We start from the raw sequence: 25,597 nt of genomic DNA, 5'->3' as shown, positions 1-25,597 counted from the left end.
AAAAAGAAGAACAGGAGTACTTGTGGCACCTTAGAGACTAACAAATTTATTAGAGCATAAGCTTTCGTGGACTACAGCCCACTTCTTCGGATGCATATAGAATGGAACATATATTGAGGAGATATATATACACACATACAGAGAGCATAAACAGGTGGGAGTTGTCTTACCAACTCTGAGAGGCCAATTAATTAAGAGAAAAAAAACTTTTGAAGTGATAATCAAGCTAGCCCAGTACAGACAGTTTGATAAGAAGTGTGAGAATACTTACAAGGGGAGATAGATTCAATGTTTGTAATGGCTCAGCCATTCCCAGTCCTTATTCAAACCGGAGTTGATTGTGTCTAGTTTGCATATCAATTCTAGCTCAGCAGTCTCTCGTTGGAGTCTGTTTTTGAAGTTTTTCTGTTGTAATATAGCCACCCGCAGGTCTGTCACTGAATGACCAGACAGGTTAAAGTGTTCTCCCACTGGTTTTTGAGTATTTTGATTCCTGATGTCAGATTTGTGTCCATTAATTCTTTTGCGTAGAGACTGTCCGGTTTGGCCAATGTACATGGCAGAGGGGCATTGCTGGCACATGATGGCATATATCACATTGGTAGATGTGCAGGTGAACGAGCCCCTGATGGTATGGCTGATGTGATTAGGTCCTATGATGATGTCACTTGAATAGATATATGGACAGAGTTGGCATCGGGGTTTGTTACAAGGATAGGTTCCTGGGTTAGTGGTTTTGTTCAGTGATGTGTGGTTGCTGGTGAGTATTTGCTTTAGGTTGCGGGGTTGTCTGTAAGCGAGGACAGGTCTGTCTCCCAAGATCTGTGAGAGTAAAGGATCATCTTTCAGGATAGGTTGTAGATCTCTGATGATGCGCTGGAGAGGTTTTAGTTGGGGGCTGAAGGTGACAGCTAGTGGTGTTCTGTTATTTTCTTTGTTGGGCCTGTCTTGTAGGAGGTGACTTCTGGGTACTCGTCTGGCTCTGTCAATCTGTTTTTTCACTTCAGCAGGTGGGTATTGTAGTTTTAAGAATGCTTGATAGAGATCTTGTAGGTGCTTGTCTCTATCCGAGGGATTGGAGCAAATGCGGGTATATCTTAGAGTTTTTTAACTCAAAAAAATTAATCGTGATTAATCACACTGTTAAACAATAGAATACCAATTGAAATGTAGAAAACATCCAAAAATATTTAATACATTTTTAAATATATTGATTTCTATTACAACACAGAATACAACGTGTACAGTGCTCACTTTATATTATTTTTTATTATATATATTTGCACTGTAAAAATTATAAACAAACCAATAGTATTTTTCAGTTCACGTCATACAAATACTGTAGTGCAATCTCTTTATCGTGAAAGTGTAATTTACAAATGTAGAATTATGTACAAAGATACATAACTGCACTCAAAAACAAAACAATGTAAAACTTGTAGGCTCTAATGTCCACTCAGTCCTATTACTTGTTCAGCCAATCACTAAGACAAACAAGTTTGTTTTCATTACACTGCTGCTTGCTTCTTATTTACAATGTCACCTGAAAGTGAGAACAGGCATTCACATGGCACTTTTGTAGCCGGCGTTGCAAGGTATTTACATGCCAGATATGCTAAACATTCATATGCCTCTTCATCCTTCGGCCACCATGCTTCCATGTTGATGACACTCGTTAAAAAAAAAAATGTGCTAATTAAATTTGTGACTGAACTCCTTGGGAGAGAATTGTATGTCTCTGTTTTACCCTCATTCTGCCATATATTTCAAGTTGTAGCAGTCTCGGAAGATGACCCAGCACATGTTCATTTTAAGAACACTCACTGCAGATTTGACATAACGCGAAGACGGTACCAATGAGAGATTTCTAAAAATAGCTACAGCACTCGACTCAAGGTTTAAGAATCTGAAGTGCTGTCCAAAATCTGAGAGGTTTGGAGCATACTTTCAGAAGTTTTAAAAGAGCAATACTCAGATGCAGAAACTACAGAACCTGAACCACCAAAAAATAAAATCAACTTTCTGCTGGTGGCATCTGACTCAGACGATGAAAATGAACATGCGTCGGTCCGCTCTGCTTTGGCTTGTTATCGAGCAGAACCTGTCATCAGCATAGACACACATCATCTGGAATGGTGGTTGAAGCATGAAGGGACATATGAGTCTTTAGCGCATCCGGCACGTAAATATCTTGCAATGCCGGATACAACAATACCATGCGAATACCTGTTCTCACTTTCAGGTTACACTGTAAACAAGAAGCAGGCAGCATTATCTCCTGCAAATAGTAACCAAACTTGTTTGTGTAAGTGATGGGCTGCAGTAGGACTGAGTGGACATGTAGGCTCTAAAGTTGTACATTGTTTTATTTTTGATGCAGTTATTTTTTGTACAAAATTCTACATTTGTAAGTTCAACTTCCATGATAAAGAGATTGCACTACAGTATTTGTATTAGGTGAATTGAAAAATACTATTTCTTTTGTTTTTTACAGTGAAAATGTGTGATAAAAAAAATAAAGTGAGCACTGTACATTTTGTATTCTATGTTGTAACTGAAATCAATATATTTGAAAATGTAGAAAACATCCACAAATATTTAAATAAATGGTATTCTATTATTGTTTAACAGCATGATTAATCATGAGAATTTTTTTTATTGCCTTGACAGCCCTAATATAAACAAATAACACAAGTATGAAGGGACAAAATTAGAAAGGCCAAGGCACAAAACAAGATCAAACTAGCTAGAGACATAAAGGGTAACAAGAAAACATTCTACAAATACAATAGAAGCAAGAGGAAGACCAAGGACAAGGTAGGCCTGTTACTCAATGAGTGCAGAAAAACAGTAACAAAGTGTGGAAATGGTAGAGGTGCTTAATGATTTCTTTGTTTTGGTTTTCACCAAGAAGGTTGGTGGTGATTGGACGTCTAACATAGTGAATGCCACTGAAAAGGAGGTAGGATCAGAGACTAAAATAGGAAAAGAACAAGTTAAAAATTATTTAGACAAGTTAGATGTCACCAGGGCCTGTGAAATGCATCCTAGAATACTCAAGGAGCTGCCTGAGGAGATATCTGAGCCATTAGCGATTATCTTTGAAAAATCATGGAGGATGGGAAAGATTCCAGAAGACTGGAAAAGGGCAAATAAAGTGACAATCTATAAAAAGGGAAATAAGGACAACCCAGGCAATTACCAACCAGTAAGCTTAACTTTAGTACCCGGAAAGATAATGGAGCAAATAATCAAGCAATCAATTTGCAAACATCTAGAAGATAAAAAGGTGATAAGTAACAGTCGGCATGGATCTGTCAAGAACAAATCGTGTCAAACCAACCTGATAGGTTTCTTTGACAGGTTAACAACCATTGTGGATGGGGGGAAGCGGTAGATGTGGTATATCTCGACTTTAGTAAAGCTTTAGATACTGTATCGCATGATCTTCTCATAAACGAACTAGGGAAATGCAACCTAGATGGAGCCACTGTAAGGGGGGTGCATAACTGGTTGAAAAACCATTCCCAGAGAACGGTTATCAGTGGTTCACAGTCATGCTGGAAGGGCATAACGAGTGGGGTCCCGTAAGGATCAGTTCTGGGTCCAGTTGTGTTCAATATCTTCATCAATGATTTAGATAATGGCATAGAGAGCACACTTATAAAGTATGCGGATGATACCAAGCTGAGAGGAGTTGCAAGCGCTTTGGAGGATAGGATTATAATTCAAAATGATCTGGACAAACTGGAAAAATGGTCTGAAGTAAACAGGATGAAATTCAATAAGGACAAATGCAAAGTTCTCCACTTAGGAAGGAACAATCAGTTGCACACATACAAAATGGGAAATGACTGCCTAGGAAGGGAGTACTGAGGAAAGGGATCTGGGGGTCATAGTGGATCACAAGCTAAATATGAGTCAACAGTGTAACACTATTGCAAAAAAAGTGAACATCATTCTGGGATGTATTAGCAGGAGTGTTGTAAGCAAGACACGAGAAGTAATTCTTCCACTCTGCTCCGTGCTGATTAGGCCTCAACTGGAGTCTCGTGTCCAGTTCTGGGCACCACATTTCAAGAAAGATGTGGACAAACTGGAGAAAGTCCAGAGAAGAACAACAAAAATGATTAAAGGTCTAGAAAGCATGACCTGAGGGAAGATTGAAAAAAATGGGTTTGTTTAGTCTGGAGAAGAGAAGACTGAGAAGGGACATGACAACAGTTTTCAAGTACTTAAAAAGTTGTAACAAGGAAGAGGGTGAAAAATTGTTCTCCTTAACTTCTGAGGATAGGACAAGAAGTAATGGGCTTAAATTGCAGTGATGGAGGTTTAGGTTGGACATTAGAGAAAAACTTCCTGTAGGAAGCACTGGAATAAATTGCCTAGGGAGGTTGTGGAATCTCCAGCATTGGAGATTTTTAACAGGTTAGACAAACACCTGTCAGGGATGGTCTAGATAATAGTCCTACCATGAGTGCAGGGGACTGGACTAGATGACCTCTCAAGGTCCCTTCCAGTCCTATGATTCTATGATCCACCCAACAACATAACCAGCACAAACACCACCAAACATCACGCTGAAGCCTAAAATGTCTGTTGAGTCAGTGTGAAGCAATTGTAACAGCTACAAGCATGGCTAAGAGCTCTTTGTTTAGAATATCACCAGGTTCAATCATCACTGGGATTCACAGTCTGTTACTCTCCAATTTTTAAGTTCTCAGTCATTTTCAGCTGTTTTAAATTTTTACACATTACTTTCCAAATTACACCTGTGCAACAGCACAGGCTTTCAGATACTAGTTTTAAATATTCTGGTTTTTGTCTACAGTCATTTCATAACATTTAAATAAGATACCCTATCAAATGTAGCATTTAAAAACAGCATAATTTACTTCATTACAAATGTTAATCTCAATTTGCAATAGCACAAACTTTCAAGTTAGTTTTACAAATCTTCAACCTGACTTAAATCAATAATTTGAAATTGCCTTGATTTAAGTGTCTCCACCCTGGAAAGAGACTTCCAATCAGACCAAAATCAGCTACACTTAATCCAGCCTGGGTTCATCTCCCAGGTCTTAGGTGGTCAGAGGTGTCCCCTAAAGTGAAGGGTTCCTTGTTAGCTTGGGTATTAAGAAAGCAGTGGCCCAAAACACGAATGTTGATACTTGAAACATAACAAGGATAGGATGTGACCATTCCTTCAAACAAACTAAATCCTAAAGTTTTCATTTCTTGGTCAAAATCCTTGCTAAAAATAGCCTATATACTGGCACTATGATCTAGCCTCCCTGGTTTCAGTGGTTGCTGAATAGTGTTTTAAACATGAATCCTTTGCACCAGAAGGAAGGCTTGAACATGGAGACTGCAATTTACCATCAGGGCTCTTACAACACTAAGCAAAAGAATTACTATACTACTTCACAATACATCACAAAGGAATTTAGAGAATAGTTTGTTACCCAGTGCCTGTGAGCTTTAGTGGAAAGCAACCTTCAATGACATGCCTTCTGTTTGGGCTGCTGCTTTGAACTCCACCTGATATATTACAGAAGATAAAATATCTACTCCGAACTCAATCTCCCTAAAGCAACAAACGATCAGATAAGGCTGCTCAGAATTGAAATCTTTTCTCCTCATCCTTAGCATCGGAAAACTTCACTTCAGCCACAAGAAAATTAGTTTGTGGCATTTCTATTCCATGCCTAGCTTTTGACTTTCTGTAGATTTCTCTCCTCCTCTATCAACCACTCATTCTGTTTACCTTGCGAACGTGACATGAGAAGAGCACATTCATGTACTTGTCCTTTCTCTTCAACTCATTGGCAATAAGGATGAAAGAGCCTGTGGTCTGAGGGTTATCTGGTTTCTGGAAGAGCAAACGAAGACAAAGACAGACACATAATTTTTCTTAATTACCAAATAGAGCAATCATGCTTTGTCAACCTAGGCCTGATGGAATGGCAAGCTCACCAAGAAGTCTGTAATACATTCCCTTATCAGGAGACTTTATCAGTCATTTAGGGGGAGGGATAGCTCAGTGGTTTGAGCATTGGCCTGCTAAACCCAGGCTTTAGCAATCCTCCAATCCTTGAGGGGGACACTTAGGGATCTGGGGCAAAATCAGTACTTGGTCCTGCTAGTGAAGGCAGGGGGCTGGACTCGATGATGTCTCAGGGTCCCTTCCAGTTCTGTGAAATACGTATATCTCCATATATTATTCCTTGCAGTACAGAAACACAGCATCCTGAGTTTTACATGCTTTTCTAAAGGACCTTTTAGAAACAAAGGGCTTAAGGAGAAAAGGAAGGCTCTAATAAGCTGGAGCTACCTTTGAGGAAGACGCATAAGGAGATTTCCACTACGCTCTCAGACGCAGACAGTTTAGCATTTTTTTCCGCCTACTCCTTCCATTTATGCTAACTACTGCAATTTTAGTCTCATGTTGCATTTTCCATCCTATCTCTGGCCACTGGAAGAGTCAACTGATGATATTAATTGGTATCTTGATTAACAGTGGTCTCAAGAATAATGAGAATTAGGTTTGGTATTTACAAAATTATAGTTCTTAGCATAGTAAACATTGGAACCTTTTTGAAATGACTTACAGATTACTTCTTAATGGAGGAGTTGGAATGCATTTAATTTTTAGAACACACACTGTTTTCAGACTCTCCTCTCCAGATTCCCTTAGGCCTCACCAGGGAAACTCTTCCCTATTCAGCTGCACTGAATAGACTAAAGACTGAACATTTCTATCACAGCACTCACCGTTGCAATATAGTTACCCTCCCAGGCTCTTTGTAGCCCAATATCTGCTCTGTGACCCTTCAACAATTCCATGGCAGCAACCTTAGCCCTGAGCTGAGGCAGATCTTCTGGAGGGATGCTCTTGATGAGCACGTTTGCTCTCCACCTAAAAAAAGAAAATAGAAATCAACTCCAAAGTTTATCTGTGCCCCACAGCAAGACCAGACTAATCTGGAGCCTTACCTGATTTACATTGGGAGGGTCAGCGGTAAACAGACTTTTCTAGCTGCCATTATTCAACTGAAGTCATTTTTCAAGCAACACGCTTAAAGTGACTTTGTAAGAGATGGCATCACAATATTGGAGACAATAAACAATGTTTATTGTCTCCAATTCCACAATAAAATGTTTTCCTACCTGCTAATCCTGTAAACATGCCCTGGCATCCAAGAATCATGCTGCGCTGTTAGCATATCACCAGTAATAAAGGTTCTGCAAGCCAAATTCTTGGCTCAGCTATCCCATTTCCCTTTAATGACAGCCCTTAATTGAATCCAGGTATCCCTAATTCCCCACGTAGGTATCCCTAATTGACTTGAGGTAACCCTGTCTCAGTTTATACATACTCCCTGGTGCGTATTTTATGAGATGAGGGCAGCTTTGTCGCCTGCCTCTCAGGCTTACCTCGAACAGGTCCTGCAGAATGATGTTCCCCACCCACCCCACACCCTCCGGATCTTTTCATCAGGCCCCTGTCCCGTGAGCCTCCCCGGCTGCCCCACCCATATATACCTTGGGTGACCTGCAGCCAGTTTGCTTTCGAACTGTGCCACAGGCATATCTGTACACGCTCGTGCTCCATACTCTCCATTTCCTCACCCTCGTGTCCCGCACTGACACTAAATGGCGGGACCCAATGCCACCTGCTGAGGTGAAAGTTCCTCTCTCCACTCACGTATCTGGGCAGAGTTCCTCTGGGCAGCGTCCACTGGCTCCCTTGGCACCTTCGAGGAGCAGTGGGTGTTGTCCAGGGTTCTCTGCTCGCTGTCCCCTTCAGGCTCCCTATTTTTGACCCTGTGACCCACACACCCATCCTTGTTAGTTTTTCAGCTGCCCCCCTTAATTATTTGAGTCCCGGGCTCAGTGGATCCTCCCCATAGGCTGGGGGAGGGTCCTTTGGCCGTGGGCAGGCTTGTACCTGCCCACCTCCCAGAACCCAATATGAGGACCCTTTTACAGCCGTCCAGTCTGACTTTGTCACAATAGGTCTTCTACAGAATAAACGTACATCTACTATATGAAAAATATATTCACATAAGAATCAATGGCCATTGTTAATTCTTATGTTTTAGTTTATGACCAATGATGTCTCTCATTTAGAATGAAATAAAGGGTTTTCCTTGCACCTGTGATAAATTGCCTGCAGTGCTTCTTCGAAACGGCGCAGCACTTTTGGAGGGCTGGGCCACTTCACATGCTTTCCATAATCCCTCATGGACCTCACGTTATGGAAGCGCCGGGTGACCTCACGGATGTAGGACTTCACCTTGTAGCGGCGGTAGTACTTAATTATTGTGAGGGCAGCCCTTGTCCTCTTATACCGAAAGCGGGCTAGTGTGCCCCTCCAGACCTAGAGGAGGAGAAGAGTTGAGATTTTTAACAATACGAAGCTGTGAAATCATTTACCTTCTAATTTACTTTCACGTTCTGTTCCTACCCAAGTTCTGCAGTTTTTGTGCAGAAGGAAAAAAGAAAGTTAGTGATGCAGTTTTGGGGGATTCGCTTTTCTGTAAAACTTAAATTGGGTCCAAAATCCTGTTATACGGATGCTAATCCCAGAACTGCTTCCATTCCTATGTATTTAGGGAGCAGAATTTTAGCGCAGTATCAGCTAGAAATGAATAAAATAAATTCAGCAAACGAGTAATTGATTTCAACCATCACCCTTCTATGGAATTAAGCAAATCTTTGGCTCAAGTTACATCCTCAAACACTTCATCCCTCGTGTACTACTGTGCCACCTCCCTGCATTACAGGACTGGAGGAAAGGGAAAGGAAGAATGACAGGACAATAAGTATGGTGACCTCTGCTCAGCCAGATTCATCAGCACTCCCAGGATTCCCTGCTACATATATATCCTAGAGTGCACCACAAAACTCTGACAAGAAGCAGAAAATCTTCTATGCTCTCAGACTTCCTTTCAGATACCCCATGCAAATAAAAAGGTAAGCCCCAGAGTGCCTGCTTTCAAGAAGAGAGAAGATGGGTGAGGTAATATTTTTTAGTGGATCAACTTCTTTTGGTGAAAGAGACAAGCTCTGTGTAGCTTGAAAGCTTCTCTCTCTCACTAACAGCAGTTGGTCCAATAAAATATATTACCTCCTCCCCTTGTTGCTCTAATATCCTGGGACCAACATGGCTGCAACAACATTGTTTTCAAGTAGTCTTCCCACAGCAAGTGTTGACCTGTCTGCAGTTCTGCCTCTATCAACACTAGATTCTTGATTTCATTACAATGTATAAGAGGAAAATTACCTTCACATGGGGGAAAATACATTGCCCTAGCTGAGCAGGTAGCATTGTTCCTATCTTGTAACCAGATAACTTTAATATGTTCATTTGAGTGCTCTCCAGCTAACATGCACATTCCTGAGAAATCAGCAAACAGCTGCCCTTCCACTTTAGTATCATCTACCAAGATGAAGGCTTATATTTTTGTTTCCTCATAGGGTTACACTTGAAAGATAATGAGCCTCCTACCCATGAAAAGAGTGCTTCACAACTCACTCAGGGCTCTGCTAGAGAATTTATTTCTCTCCTGAGCCCCACATACGCACATCGAACCCTCTATTTACACAAGGATTAATCACCTAAGGTGATTTCCAGTGTGGTATTTATTTGTTGTATGAAGCGGTGTCAGAAGTTCTCTCTTGCAAGGTTTACTAGACATCTTCCCATATGTGTGAGAAGATTCAGGAGTACTGAAAGAGGAAAAACAGATATACAGATGCTCTTCACCAAAGTGCGAGAATATTTAAAGAGACACTAAGGCTCATGGGGCCTAAAGGGTACAGTAATATTTTCTCAGAATGATCCTCTCCTCATTTTCGCTTTTAACTCAAAGCCCTTGGGTAGTATCAAACATCTCCAACCAATGGCTGGCACCTCACACTCAAGAGACTAGGCTTATTCCTGAAACAGACAGCAGGCTGCTCCCTTAAGTGCTAGAACATGCTGTCTCTGTAGTATTGTTCTCACTTTAGCATGCCAAGAACGAAGGAGGAATCTGATCCCCTATGTAACATTGCCTAAGCCCTTGACTTCTAGGCCAAAACAATTCTCCCACTACTTATTCCCTAGTATTTGCTTTTTTTGTTAGCTGGTAACCACAACACAGATTGTGAGTCAATCTCCCCACCAGACATGTCCCAGGGGTGAAGACAGTCCTTAGAGTACACAATGTTAGACCATTCTCTACACCTTTCTGCAGAAAATCCAGGCTTTAAACACTTGCAAACATCAACCTTTTAAGGAAGCACTTGCAAAATATGCACTACGGCTTATAGTATGGCCAGAGGGGATTATGTTCCAGGTAACTGGAAGCATATTGTTACGTATTGGCTAAGACCTTCCTTTCATGAACCAAGCCCTCAGAAATAAGATTCCTAGATTCCAAGGCTGGAAGGGACCATTGTGATTATCCAGTCTGATCTCATCTATAACAGGCCATAGAACTTCCCTCAAAATAATCCGTAGAGCAGATCTATTAGAAAAACATCCAGTCTTGATTTAAAAATGGTCAGTGATGGATGGTTAATCACCCTATCAAAAATGTATGCCTTATTTCCAGTCTGAATTTGTCCTGCTTCAACTTCCAGCCACTGGATCATGTTATACCTTTCTCTTCTGACTTGAAGAGCCCATGATCACATATCTGTTCCCCATGTAGGTATTTATAGACTAATCAACTCACCCCTTAACCTTCTCTTCGTTAAAATAAATAGATTGAGTTCCTTGAATCAATCACTATAAGAAATGGTTTCTAATCCCTTAATCATTCTCATGGATCTTCTCTTAACCCTCTCCAATTTATCAACAACCTTCTGGAACTGTGGACACCAGAACTGGCCACAGTACTCCAGCAGTGGTCATTCCAGTGCCAGACAGAGGTAAAATAATCTCTCTACTCCTACTTGAGATTCTCCTGTTTATGCATCCCAGGATTCCATTAGCCCTTTTGGCCATAGCATCATATTGGGAGCTCATGTTCAGCTGATTATCCACCATAATCCTCAAATCTTTTTAAGAGTCACTGCTTCCCAGGAGAGGATCCTCCATTGTGGAAGTATGGCCTACATTCTTTGTTCCTAGATGTATACATTTACATTTAGCCATATTCAGACACACATTGTTTGCTGGCACCAAGCGCTCCCGATCACTCTGAATCAGTGTCTTGTCCTCTTCATTATTTACCACTTCTCCAATTTTTGTATCATCTGCAAACTTTACTAATGATGATTTTATGATTTCTTTCTGGCTACTGATAAAAATGTTAAATAGCATAGGGTTAAGAATAGATCACAGCAGGACCTCACTGGAAACACACCAGCTCAATGATGAGTCCCCATTTACAATCACATTTTGAGACCTAACAGTTAGCCAGTTTTTAATCTATTTAGCATATGCATCATTCTAGGTTTTTTAAATCAAAATATCATGCTGTACCAAGTCAAATGCCTTATAGAAATCTAAGTATATTCCATCAACACTATCTCCTTTATTGCTCAAACTTGATTTTTTTTTAATAAGCTTACAAGTAAAACAGGATCTATTTTCCATAAACCCATATTGACTGGCATTAATTACATTACCCTCCTTTAATTTCTTTATTGAGTTACTCCAGAGGCACAGAATTAATACCATCCGCAGATTTCTTTGCTCCCCACAGAAAAATGGGGGAGCAAATAAATCTGTGGGGAACATATGCCCCATCCCTGGCAACCCAGGCGTGTCTGTCCGGAGCAGCTGGCAGAGATGTAGATCACTGCGCAGAGGGGTGGGGAGACTGGGTGTGAGTGGAGAGATTTCAGAGTAGCAGCCGTGTTAGTCTGTATCCGTAAAAAGTGGAGAGATGTTAAGGGGGCAGGGCTGGGCACATGCCTGTGTGCGAATGAGCAAGCAACACTCTGTCCCTCTCACTTGCTATTGTGGTGCCCCTGGCTTGGAGGAGTAGGACTTTGTGAGGCAGAAATGTAAAAACTAAGCAGGCAGGCTGCTAATGTTCCCATTGTCAGTTAATTGTTCCCATTCTTAGTCATTTCCCCCAGGAGCCTAAAAACATGTAAGTTTTAAGGCTGATTTACATCGCCAGAGTGGTGTGAAGCAGCAGCTCTCAACCGGGGGTCTGCGGCTCCCTGGAGGTCCACGAGCCCTTTTCAGCGGGGCCACGGGGCCCTGCAGCTAAAACCCAGAGCCTGAGCCCCAGCACCCCCGCAGGGCTGAAGCCAGGAGCCATGGGGCTGAATCCCGAGCCCGGGTGCTCCCCACAGGGCGGAAGCCCCGAGTCCATGGGTGGAGTTGTGGGGGGAGCACAGAGGGCACTGCCCCCTGCAAACAGCAGTGCAAGAGCTGGGCAGTCCCTGGGGCAGCTTAACCATGCCACACCCACCTCCTTCTCTCCCCACCCCCTGGCCGGGCTGGGCCCTGGAGTTTTCACAGCGGGGATGGGGAGGGAGGAGGGAGGGGACTCAGAAAGAAAAAGATTGAGAACCCCTGGAGTAAAGGAGCCTTATAGTAAATGACAGTAAGGGAATCCTCAAGCTAGGAAGATCTATGAGCTTTTTTCCTGTGCCAAGTGGCACAATGGGGTTACATTAAAGCTCAGGATCTATTTTACTTACCCATTAAAAAAAATGCAGGACAACGATTTGCAAAAGTGTATGACTTTCATATGTGAAAGTCTGAGCAATTTAAAATTACATTCTACTTATTTTTATTTTGGTGTTTGGTGTTGGGTCCAAATGACAGTAGGTCATGCTGGTGGGTGAGTGGCACTATGTGAAAGAAGGCAGAGGCAAATATATAAAAAATTTAAATGAATCAGACAGTACCATAGCATCTCTATGGATAGAAAATCCATGTTTGAATAAAAGTATAGCAATAGGAATATCCTATCGACCACCTGACCAGGATGGTGATGGTGACTGTGAAATGCTCAGGGGGATTAGAGAGGCTACAAACATAGAAAACTCAATAAAAATGGGGGATTTCAATTATCCCCATATTGACTGGTACATGTTGTGACGGGTTCGGTCACAGAGACCCCCTTGGAATTGGCACCTGACGTGCTGAAATTACCTCTGAGCCCGTTTTCCCCTGATGGCTTGGGACTCCAGGACCCTGCCTTGTTGAGCCAGACACGTTAGCCTGCTGCAATATAGACCCAGGTCTGAACCAAAGCTGCAGGCTTTAACTGAAAACCACTCAGCAGGTTACCTATCTCCAGCACCCAGACACCCAATTCCCAATGGGATCCAAACCCCAAATAAATCCGTTTTATTCTGTATAAAGCTTATACAGGGTAAACTCAGAAATTGTCTGCCCTCTATAACACTGATATGCACAGCTGTTTGCTCCCCCAGGTATTAATCACTTACTCTGGGTTTGTTGATAAACAAAAGTGATTTTATTAAGTATAAAAAGTAGGATTTAAGTGGTTTCAAGTAATAACAGATGAATAAAGTAAGTTACCAAGAAAAATAAAACAAAACATGCAAGTCTAAGCCTAATACATTTAAGAAACTGAGCACAGGTAAATCTCACCCTCAGAGATGTTCCAATAAGTTTCTTTCACAGACTAGACTCCTTCTTGGTCTGGGCCCAATCCTTTCCCCTGGTACAGTACTTGTTAGTTCCAGCTCAGGTGGTAACTAGGGGATTTATCATGACTAGCAGCCTCCTTGTTCTGATCCACCCCCTTTTATAGCTTTGTCCCAAGGCGGAAACCCTTTGTCTCTCTGGATCCCCGCCCCTCCTTCTAAATGGAAAAGCACCAAATTTAAGATGGATTCCAGTATCATGTGACATAGTCACATGTCCTGTGAGAACCCAGCTTTCATTCTTCCAGGGCTGGCCTACACATCCCCAGGAAAGTTTGCAAGTAAACAGAGCCATTCACAACCAATTGTCCTAGTCAATGGGAGCCATCAAGATTCCAAGCCACCATTTTGCATAAAGCCCACACTTTGCATAATTACAATAGGACTACAGAGTAATACTTCATATTTCTAGTCTGCAAGATGCATGGAAATGTTTTAAAAACACAATAATACAAGCTCAAACTAAATATACACCCCAAATTTAAAATAATAAGAGAACCAAAAAATGCCACCTTGGCTAAACAGAGTAAAAGAGTCAGAGGCAACAAGACATACTTTAAAAATTGGAAATCAAATCCTACTGAGGAAAATAGAAAGGAGCATAAACTCTGGCAAGTCTAGTGTAAAAGGATAATTAGGAGGCCAAAAAAGAATTAGAAGAGCAACTAGCAAAAGGCACAATAACTAACAGCAAAAATCTTTTAAGTACATCAGAAGCAGGAAGACTGCCAAACAATCATTGGGGCCACTGGATGATTGAGGTGCTAAAGGAGCATTCAAATACGACAAGGCCATTGCAGAGAAGCTAAATGAATTCTTTGCATTGGTCTTCACTGCAGAGGATCTGAGGGAAGATTCCCACACCTGAAGGAATATTTTTAGGTGACTAATCTGAGGAACTGTCCAAGATTCAGGTGTCGATAGAGGAGGTTTTGGAACAAACTGAGAAATTAAGCAGTACTAAATCACCAGGACCAGATGGTGTTTACCAAGAGTTCTGAAGGAACTCAAATATGAAAATACAGAATTGTGGTATGTAACCTATCACTTTAATCAGCCTCTGCACAAGATCACTGGAATATAGCTAACGTAATGCCAATTTTTTAAAAAAGGCCCAGAGCTGATCCTGGCAATTACAGACTGGTAAGTCTAACTTCAATACTAGGCAAATTGATTGAAACTACAGTAAAGAATAAAATCATCAGATGCATCGGCCGTGTGTACAGTATAAAGTTATGTCGACTCAAGTTACATTGGCATACAGCCATCACAGTTAATACACCACTTGTGCACATGCATACTTGGCTCATTTTATTGGCAGTGTGCATAGTCACCACGAGTGCTTGTATCAATGCAGAGTGCAGAGCACCATGGGTAGGTATTCCACTATGCTGCTGGCTACCGTACAGTGCACTATCTTTTGTGAAGTTTAGGCAACGCATCATGGGACTGAAACGAGTCACGTGGGGTGATTGGAAGCATGGGGTCATCTTCCCAGTTTGCAACTATCTACAGCTCATAATTTTTGCATCTTTTTTTCAAAGCCCCACAAACCCATGCAGTTCCCTTGTTGGCCACCATCTCTAACAGAAGATGAACAGATCCTGAACAGATCTGCACTACTGTCATGAGCAGTGCAAACACAGGGAACACAATCCTGGAGTATTTGCAAGGCTGCAAGAAGAACTGAGTGAGTGGGGAATCATGACGATTCCTTGGAAGACAGATTGGTGTGGGACCTAGTAAGAACCAATTCAAGGTAGAGCAGTTGCAGATAGTGGGGCGCTGCTTCTGGTGGGATCAGACTGTAACACGGGTTTGGGATGACTAGTAGTGGCTGCAGAACTTTCGGATGTGCAAGGCCACATTCCTGGATCTGTGCACTGAACTCACCCAAGCCCTCCAGAGCAGGGATACCAAAAAGAGAGCTGCACTGACAATGGAGAAGCAAGTGGCAACTGCACTGTGGAAACCTGCGACGCCAGATTGCTACCAGTCAGTCGAATCAATCTGGAGTCAGGAAATCCACTGTGGGGGCCACTGTCATGCAAGTGTGCAGAGCCATTAAATCACCTCCTGCTGTGCACTCTCGGCAACATGCAGGACATAGTGGATAGATTTGCAGCAATGGGGCTCCCGAACTGTGGTGGAGCAATAAACAGCAGGCCTGTCTGCCCTATTCTGGCAACAGACCACCTTGCCACTGAGTACATCAACAAAAAGAACTACTTTTCTATGGTTATGCAAGCATTTGGCGATGCTTCACAGACGTCAAATGTGGGCTGATCAGGAAAGGTGCATGATGCTCTCGTCTTAAGAACACAGGACAGCTCAGAAAGCTACAAACAGGGACTCTCTTTCCCAGCTGGCCAATCTACCATTGGGAATATAGAAATGCCAACAGTGATCCCGGGGAAACCAGCCCACCCCTTGCTCGTGAAGCCGTACACCAGCCATCTTGACAGCAAGGAATGATTCAACTACCAGCACAGCAGGTGCAGAATGACAGTTGAATGTGCCTTTGGTAGAGTGAAGGTCGCTGATGTTTACTCACAAGATTGGATCTCAGTGAGAAAAATATCCCAATGGTTACATCTCCCTGCTGTGTCCTGCATAATGTGTGTGAAGAAAAGGGGGGAAGTTTCTGCCGGGGTGGAGTGGCTGTCTGCTGAATTTGAACAGCCAGAAACAAGAGCTATTAGAAGAGCTCAACACGGAGCTATATGGCTCAGGGAGGGTTTGAAGGACCATTTTAACACTGAGCCATAGTAGTGTGTGTTATTGTAGTGTGCTCTACCTGGCCCTGCTCTTTTATGGCTTGGTGAGACTTGTGTGGTGATTGTGGTACATGGAGGAATAAAACATTGTCAATATGAGGAGAGATTAAAAAGACTGGAACTGTTCAGCAGGGAAAAGATGATGGAGGGATATGCAGAGGTCTATAAAACCATGAATGGTGTGGAGAAAAATGAATAAGAAACTGTTATTTACCCCTTCACATAACACATGAACCAGGGGTCACCCAATGAAATTAATAGGCAGTAGATGTAAAACAAACAAAAGGAAGTATTTCTTCACACAACACATGGTCAACCTGTGGAACTCGTTGCCAGGGGATGTTGTGAAGGCCAAAAGCATAACTGGATTAAAAAAAAAGAATTTGATAAGTTCATGGAGAACAGGTCTAACAATGGCTATTAGCCAAGATGGTCAGGGATGCAACCCCATGCTCTGGGTGCCCCTAAGCCTCAAACTGCCAGATGCTAGGCCTGGACAACAGGGGATGGATCAGTCAATTATTGTCTGATACTGTTAATTCCTTCTGAAGCATCTGGCACCGGCCACTATTGGAAGACAGGATAGTGGCCTAGAGGGACCATTGGTCTGACCCAGTAGGGCCATTCTTATGTCCAGCAAGCTCCTCAGCCAGCTCTTCTAAAAACAGCCTCTTGGATTTCTGGAGCTGGTTTTATTTCTACTTATGTAATCAGAAGCAAATCTTAACTCCTCTGCTTGAAAGCATGCGCTTCTCAAAAGAAAAGATTACCAGAATTTTAACATTGCAGAACTCTAATCTCAGGCTATGTCTACACTACAGATCTGACCGCAGCACAGCTGTACCACTGCAGCTCCACTGGTGTATGGTTAATCGTGTAGCCACTCTATGCTGATGGGAGAGAGTTCTCCCGTCGGCATAATTAAACCACCCCCAATGATCAGCAATTGCATCTACCGACAACATAGCATTGTCCACACCAGTGCTTTTGTCGGTGTAGCTTGTCTGTCTGTCTGGGGGTGTTTTTTTCACACCCGACTGACAGACGTGCTAGTGTAGACATGGCCTCAGTCTCAGAAACAGCTAGGCCATTTTGGTGGAAACGTTCCAAAACAATTCAGCCTTAACCAGACATCTGTCATGAAAAATTTCAACCCGCACTGTTAAAGTATGGCAATGTTATACACAATTGAAAACAGGATCTTGTAGTGAGAAGTGTCAGGCAACATTAATAGTCAGAGCTACCAGCCCCATCTATAATTAACCCCCCAAATTATTTTTTCTCTGTTTTCTCGTTTATTTGGTTTTAGAATGTAAACACCTGGGGGCCCTTTGCCTTTATTTGGCTGTCTTATACCATGGTGAGCATATAGTTAACACTTAAAATAATAGACTACCTGGTGGCCATCAGAGAGCAATAGCATTAAGTCATTACTGACCCAGACTGGCTCTGAACTGGTGATCTAGAGGTGGAAGGCTCTATATCATTAGCAGTCTTTTGATCCATATAGTGCCTCATTCTTTCTTTCTCTCGCTCTCTCTCTCTCTCTCTCTCTCACACACACACACACTCTCTCTCTCTCTCCCTCCCCCCTACAACACAGGAGAAAAATACATTTCAGTATCTAACCAACCATTAAAATGAGGTAAAGCAGTTAGACACAGAGGGAAAATAAGCCTTAAGGGACCACCTTGAAAATATTCTAAAGTTTTCCAAGGCTGTCTCCACTACTTGTTATGTGCTGCCTAACAGTGAGTACAACAGCAACATTGAGAATGAATTTATATAAACACTATCATAGTCAGAGTAAAAACCATTAATCTAATTTTTTAAAATGTTCTTAACCCCTAGAACATAATAAAATTACTGATGATAATCTACAGACACGCACTGAAGCAGAACAAAAACAAACAGTTTTAAGGTACAGCACAATCCAGTTTATCAGACTTTCAGTTAAGTGCAAGTTGGTCACAGCCCAAGAGCGTACATGCTGTCTCTCTGAAATCTTTGGAAATAAGGTGGTATTGGAGAAAAGTCCTAGTGAAGCACCCATTGTCATAGGCTTCTTTTACAGATGTCGTATCATATACTGCTTCAACTCTTGCTCTTATGATGCAACTGGAAACCTTTAATGGATCTCCCAGGTTATACCACAAAAGGGAAACTCCCAGGCTTGTCAAACTTAAAACAGGGGGCCTGGGATTGCAATTCAGACTTTCCGAGAGAATGCAGAGTAAATAGATTAGTCTAATAGAGGCTTTTTGGCAGCATGCCCTCAATTTGGACCTTATGGTAAATGAACGCCTTTACACAGTACAGAGAGAACTGGAGTGCATATTGATCTATAGTGTGTACAAGAACCAAACCTGGAAAATAAAAGTGGATAATATAGAAAAAGTCCTTCTGACTAGATAACAAAATCTGGTAGACAGAAAGCTTAGTTACAAGTCAAATGTAAAGATATGAGAATCACCTCTCTTTGGGATTTCACATATACACCTCTACCCCAATATAACGCCAACCTTGCAAGCCAAAAAAATCTTACCGCGTTATAGGTGAAACCGCATGATATCGAACTTGCTTTGATCCACCGGAATGCACAGCCCCGCCCCCCCGGAGCACTGCTTTACTGTGTTATATTCGAATTCGTGTTATATCGGGTCACGTTATATCGGAGTAGAGGTATATCTGTCACTCCAAATGATGGCACCTATAGGTTGTGAGAAAGAGTAAAAACAAGCACTGTCTCCTCCTCAAGTCCACTCTCCAGAGCACACTGGCCAAGATAGGGGATGTCCGGTTTAAAAAAAGTGGTCAACCTATGAATAAAGTATACTATTCATAAGAACCCTTGTCAATATTCTCAATTTTTATTGTAAACTTATTTATATAATATGTATGTAATCTGTATTAACACAAAGCAAATGAAACAGTACTGCTATTTGACAAATTTTCGCAGCTATAGTATGTGTATATATAGTTCTATCAAATTCAAGTAAGATCCATAGTTAACCACAATTGCTTGGAATAGTAAGATCAGAGTTCTGGGGTGAAATCCTGGCCCCTCTGAAGCCAAAAGAGCAACTGCCATTGACTTTGCAGGGCCAAGAGTTCACCCCAGATGTCTGAGTCAGCTTGGAGCACTGCCCTGAAGACCATTCTTCTATGGCTGATTCCACATCAGACTGAGAAATAGTACAAAATTGGTAGGTAGCTGGAAATCCATGGATCTGCGTAACTAAAGAGTATGAATTTAATTTGCATTTTCCTTCCTCTAATAAAGAAGAGTGGCAGAAAGCCTATTGCTCAAGACAGACATTTAAAATCTAGACTGAACAAAGTACTAGTATGTGTACAACAGGGAACAATCTTGCGCTGGCCAAAGAAGGAACTAGACAACTTAGTACTGAAACAGTATGTGTGTCTTTTGCAAGGAATACTTGGGAATTAGAGACATAAAAATATACGATGAAGAAAAACTGAGCACAATTCTACTATCAACTTCCTATCTTCCTGTGTAACAAGGGAGTAGAAATTAAGAACAAACACTACTGTGCACGCTACAGAGGGATTTTACAGTGCTATTTGTGTAGGCTACAAAGGTATTTTACACAACTATATCACTTGTATTCTTTTCAGAGTAGCAGCCGTGTTAGTCTGTATCCGCAAAAAGAATAGGAGTACTTGTGGCACCTTAGAGACTAAAATTAAATAATAAATTTGTTAGTCTCTAAGGTGCCACAAGTACTTGTATTCTTGTTAGTATTCCTCATTTTTATATTAAATTCTTAAAATTAGAGAGTTACATTTTAGCTTCTCAGCCTTGATATATGGATGAGTTAAAAAAGAGTCTTGTTTGCTGTATTTATAATTTTAAATCTGTCAAATCCATGGGATGTCAAGAAAAAATTGAATGGATTGCCCTTGATGTTGCATGGAGGCTGCATCACTGCAGAGGTTGGCTTCACAGCAAAGCAGTATCACAAAGTGGCTACAAACATCAGCCTTCCTAATCTAATTACCCAGCTGTGGCACATCCCTGCGCTATACTCTTGGCCAACTATCAATGAAGAGCATGTCCCTGAGTCAAGCTGTCACGACTACAAGAATTCACCCCTACAAAAGACCTTTTAATTGCCAAAACTGTAGCTTCTCTGTAGTAACATCAGCAAGGGCCAAGGTAAGGCTGTAGGAAAAGGCTGCTCTTAGTAAGTAGGTCGGCATTTTTGCATTAATATACCTTTGATTAGTTTTAGTTAAAAAATATTTTTTTGGCACTCCATTTATACTTCTACAGTAACTCCTCACTTAACGTTGCAGTTCTATTCCTGAAAAATGTGACTTTAAGCAAAACGATGTTAAGCGAATCCAATTTCCCCATAAGAATTAATGTAAATAGGTGGGGTTAGGTTCCAGGGAAATGTTTATATAGATATACACACAGTATATGTTTTAAACAAACAATTTAATACTGTTCACAGCTATGATGATTGTGAAGCTTGGTTGAGGTGGTGAAGTTAGAGGGTGGGATATTTCCCAGGGAATGCCTTGCTGCTAAAAATCAGTGGTTCTCAAACTTTTGTACTGGTGACCCCTTTCACATAGCAAGCCTCTGAGTGCGACCCCCGCCCCAGTATAAATTAAAAATACTTTTTTATATATTTAACACCATTATAAATGCTGGAGGCAAAGCAAGGTTTGGGGTGGAGGCTGACAGCTCGCGACCCCCCCCCATATAATAATAGGGTGCCAGAAGTGTGAAAAATCAGGACAGGGGATGGGGGGTAATAGGTGCCTATATAAGAGAAAGCCCCAAATATCGGGACTGTCCCTATAAAATCGGGACATCTGGTCACTCTATGTAATAACCTCGTGACCCCCTGAGGAGTCCCAACCCGCAGTTTGAGAACCCCTGTGCTAAATGATGAACTAGCACTTGGCTGAGCCCTCAAGGGTTAACACATTGTTGTTAATGTAGCCTCTCACTCTACAAGGCAGCAGGAATGGAGGGCAGGGGAGACAGCATAGCAGACAGAGACAGACACATACCTTGTGTGTGGGAGAGAGAAATGCACACTGCCCCTTTAAGTAAGCTGACCCATTCTTAACTGCATTGTCTTTTTAAGTGGATCAGGAAGTTGAGACAGCAGCTGCTGCCCCAGGCTCTGTCTCTCTCCCTCCGTGTCCCCTCCCTGCTCTATATGGAGAAGAAGGGGTAAGCGGGGTGTAGGAGCAGGGGGGAGGGGGACACCCTGACATTAGCCCTCCTTTCCCCCCCTCCCTGCACAGCAAGCAGGAGGCTCGGGGAGCAGCTCCAAGGCACAGGGCGGAGGGATAGCTACAATTGCTAGCCTACTGGGCAGCTGCAGCACAGGGAACTTAGGGGAGCGGGGAGCTGTCGGTCCACCCTGGTTCCAAGCCCCCACCAGCTACCTGCAACAGGCTGCTCTTCCTGCAAGCATTGGACAAAGCAGGCGGCTGCCAAATGACGTTAGAAGGGAGCATTGCACAACTTTAAACAAGCATGTTCCCTAACTGATCAGCAACATAACGACGAAACAATGTTAACCGGGACGACTTTAAGTGAGGAGTTACTGTCCTTGAGGGGAGTCTATCACATCGAGGTCAGAGCTCCAAAGGCTAGCAAACTGCATGGTGATTGAGCAGCAGTAAGTTTAGTCTACTCTGTAAAAATGGGGTTTCTAACACCACACACATACAGAGATTTGACTATGATAAAAAGCTGCAGGCAAAAATATCTTGTTTAGCAGCCAGCTTGTGCGCACTCAGCACTAGTGGTGGTGTGACAACTCATCACAACCTACATGTCTGCAAGTCACTTGAGGATGCTCAGTGCTTCCTACCAACACATACCTCATGCTGTTTGAGACTTGATGTTCATAGGCCCCTTTGCTAAAAGGCACTACACACAATCTCTATTTTCCCCCATAATTCCTAACTCCAAAGCATAGACTCAGACTTTAAGGCCAGAAGGGACCATCATGATCATCTAGTCCAACCTCCTGCACATCACAGGCCACAGAACCTCACCCACCCACTTCTGTAATAGACCCCTGGCCTCTGGCTGAGTTACTGAAGTCCTCAAATTATGATTTAAAATCTTCAAGTTACAGAGAATCCACCATTTACGCTAGTTTAAACCTGCAAGTGACCCGTGTCCCCTGCTCCAAAGGAAGGTGAAAACTCCCCAGAGTTTCTGCCAATCTGACCCAGAGGAAAATTCCTTCCCGATCCCAAATATGGCGATTAGTTAGATCCTGACCATTTGGCAAGACCCTCCAGCCAGACACCTGGGAAAGAATTCTCTGTAGTAACTCAGAGCCCTCCTCATCTAGTGCCCCATCACTGGCTGTTGGAGATATTTGCTACTAGCAGTTGCAGACTGCCTATATGCCATTGTAGACAGTCTCATTACACCATACTCTCCATAAACTTAACAAGCTCAGTCTTGAAGCCAGTTAGGGTTTTTTGCCCTCACTTCTCCCCTTAAAAGGCTGTTCCAGAACTTCACTCTTCTGATGGTTAGAAACCTTCATCTAATTTCAAGCCTCAATTTGTTGATGACCAGTTTATAGCCATTTGTTCTTCTGTCCATACTGGCGCTTAACTTAAATAACTCCTCTCCCTCCCTGGTATTGATCCTTCTGATGTATTTAGAGATCAAACAGCTCTCCACTCAGCCCTCTTTTGGTTAGGAAAAACAAGCCAAGGTCTTTGAATCTCCGCTCATAATGTAGGTTTTCCATTCTTTGGATCACCCTAGTAGCCCTTCTCTGTACCTCAGCGGTTATCAAACTGTGGGCCGCGACCCCATTTTAATGGGGTCGCCAAGGCTGGTGTTAGACTTGCTGGGGCCCGAAGTTGAAGCCAAGGTCCAAGCCCCACTGGCCAGGGCTTCAGCCAAAGCCCAAGGGCTTCAGCCCTGGACAGCAGAGCTCAGGCTTTGGTTTCAGCCCTGGACGCCGGGGCTCAAGTTATAGCCCCCCTGCCTATGGCAGAAGCCCTCAAGCTTTGATTTCCCCACACCGGCAGTCAGGCTTGGGCCCTCCCACTTGGGGTGGCGGGGCTTGAGCTTCTGTCCTCCTTCCTGGGATCGTGTAGTAATTTTTATTGAGAAGGGGGTGGTAGTGCAATGAAGTTTGAGAAATGCTGCTGTACCTGTTCCAATTTGAATTAATCTTTCTTAAACATGAGAGACCAGAACTGCACAAACTGTTCCAGATGAGGTCTCACCAGTGCCTTTTATAATGGTACTAACACTTCCCTCTCTCTACTGGAAATATCTTGCCTGATACATCCTAGGACTGCATTAGTCTTTTTCATAGCCACATCACATTGGCGCTCATCGTCATCCTGTGATCAACCAATACACACAGATCTTTCTCCTCCTCTGTCACTTCCAACTGATACGTCCCCAGCTCATAGCAAAAATTCTGGTTAGTCCCTAAACGCATGATCTTGCACTTTGCACTATTACATTTCATCCCATTTCTATTACTCCAGTTTACAAGGTTGTGCAGATCTTGTATGATATTCCAGTCCTCTTGCATATTGGCAATACCTCCCAACTTTGTGTCATATGCAAATTTTATTAGCACACTCCTGCTTTTTGTGCCAAGGTCATTAATAAAAATATTAAATAAGATTGGCCCCAAAACCGATCCCTGAGGAACTCCACTAGTAACCTTCCTCCAGCCTGACTGTTCACCTTTCAGTATGACACACTGTAGTCTCCCCTTTAACCAGTTCCTTATCCACCTTTCAAGTCTCATATTAATCCCCATCTTCTCCAATTTAACTAATAATTTCCCATGTGGAACTGTATCCAATGTTTTGCTGAAATCCAGGTAGATTAAGCACTGCAGTGCAAAACAATATTCAGAATCAGGGTCAGATTTCCTGCAACATCCACAGGATGATCAGAAGATGCATTAGTGAGTTAAAAGTCAATTTGGCTTTCTTCAAAGTAAAACACTTACCACATGATGCTCAGTACAGTGAGAAAGTGAGTATACAAAGAACCTTCCTCTAAACCTTGTCCACCCTCTCCCTCCAACCCCACACTTTGACAGTCATTTATTGCTGTGTTATGTCTACTTTAGACTAAAATCCTCCAGGCAAGCGCTTTCTGTATCCACCATGGCCAGATCCCAAATTTGTGACTAAAGCAAGTTATGCTTCTCCTACCTCCTGGAGGAGTTTTAACTTGTGGGAGGGTTGTACTTAAGAACTGCGCAGAGATATGGAAAAATCAATAGACCAAAAAACAAAGGAGGAGGATTCATAATTTCTTTTTTCCTTTCTAGTCATCTTTCCCCAGGTTATAGAATCATAGAATCTCAGGAGGCCATCTAGTCCAACCCCCTGTTCAAAACAGGACCAATCCCCAGAAAGATTTTTGCCCCAGATCCCTAAGTGGCCCCCTCAAGGATTAAACTCACAACCCTGGGTTTAGCAGGCCAATGCTCAAACCACTGAGCTATCCCTCCTGGATAGGCTCTCCAGTCTTTGAAAATCTGTTTCTCCTACCATCTGTGGTGGTTAAATGGATAATGGGAAGCAGATGAGGAGTGTTTTTTAAAAGGGCCAATTTCACAAAGCTGAAAACACTTATGAGCCAAATCAGCTGGGAGGAAGAGTTTAATCGGAAAAATGTGAACGATAATTGGGAATTGCTTAAGAACACTTTACTAGATGCCCAAAAAGCCACAATCAAGGAATAAGGCTGTATTAGTTAAAAAACTAACCTGGTTTAGAGAAGTGAAAGTGCTATAAAATTTAAAAATATACAACAAACGGAAGGAAGGAGAAGATGATAGAAATGAATATAAATTAGAAGCTAGGAATTACAGAAAATTGCTTCCCTTACCAAAGGGGGACATATGGTCAGCAAAGTTAAGGACAATAAGGAGGAATTTAACTATATCAGGAACAAAAAGAATACTAATACTGGTAATTCATAGATTCATAGATTCATAGATTATAGGACTGGAAGGGACCTCGAGAGGTCATCGAGTCCAGTCCCCTGCCCGCATGGCAGGACCAAATACTGTCTAGACCATCCCTGATAGACATTTATCTAACCTACTCTTAAATATCTCCAGAGACGGAGATTCCACAACCTCCCTAGGCAATTTGTTCCAGTGTTTAACCACCCTGACAGTTAG

At 42.4% G+C, this 25,597-nt stretch overlaps 1 protein-coding gene across 2 annotated transcripts in view; it reads right to left on the bottom strand.

Annotated features, from left to right (window-relative positions):
* Positions 1–25,597, bottom strand: part of MYO1D (myosin ID) — a 371,118-nt gene that overhangs the window by 155,315 nt on the left and 190,206 nt on the right. For both annotated transcript variants that reach the window (XM_034755839.1, XM_034755840.1), the window contains exons 17-19: positions 8,160–8,383; positions 6,775–6,919; positions 5,768–5,872 (exon numbers count right to left, since the gene is read on the bottom strand). In XM_034755839.1, the coding sequence (XP_034611730.1) occupies positions 5,768–5,872; positions 6,775–6,919; positions 8,160–8,383 (474 nt within the window). The remainder of the gene's footprint in view (positions 1–5,767; positions 5,873–6,774; positions 6,920–8,159; positions 8,384–25,597) is intronic.

This window comes from Trachemys scripta, chromosome 23 (assembly GCF_013100865.1).
Source record: "Trachemys scripta elegans isolate TJP31775 chromosome 23, CAS_Tse_1.0, whole genome shotgun sequence".
In the NCBI taxonomy this organism is placed as follows: Eukaryota; Metazoa; Chordata; order Testudines; family Emydidae; genus Trachemys; species Trachemys scripta.
The sequence above is the reverse complement of the archived record's forward strand: the minus strand, read 5'-3'. Positions and strand labels throughout refer to the sequence as shown.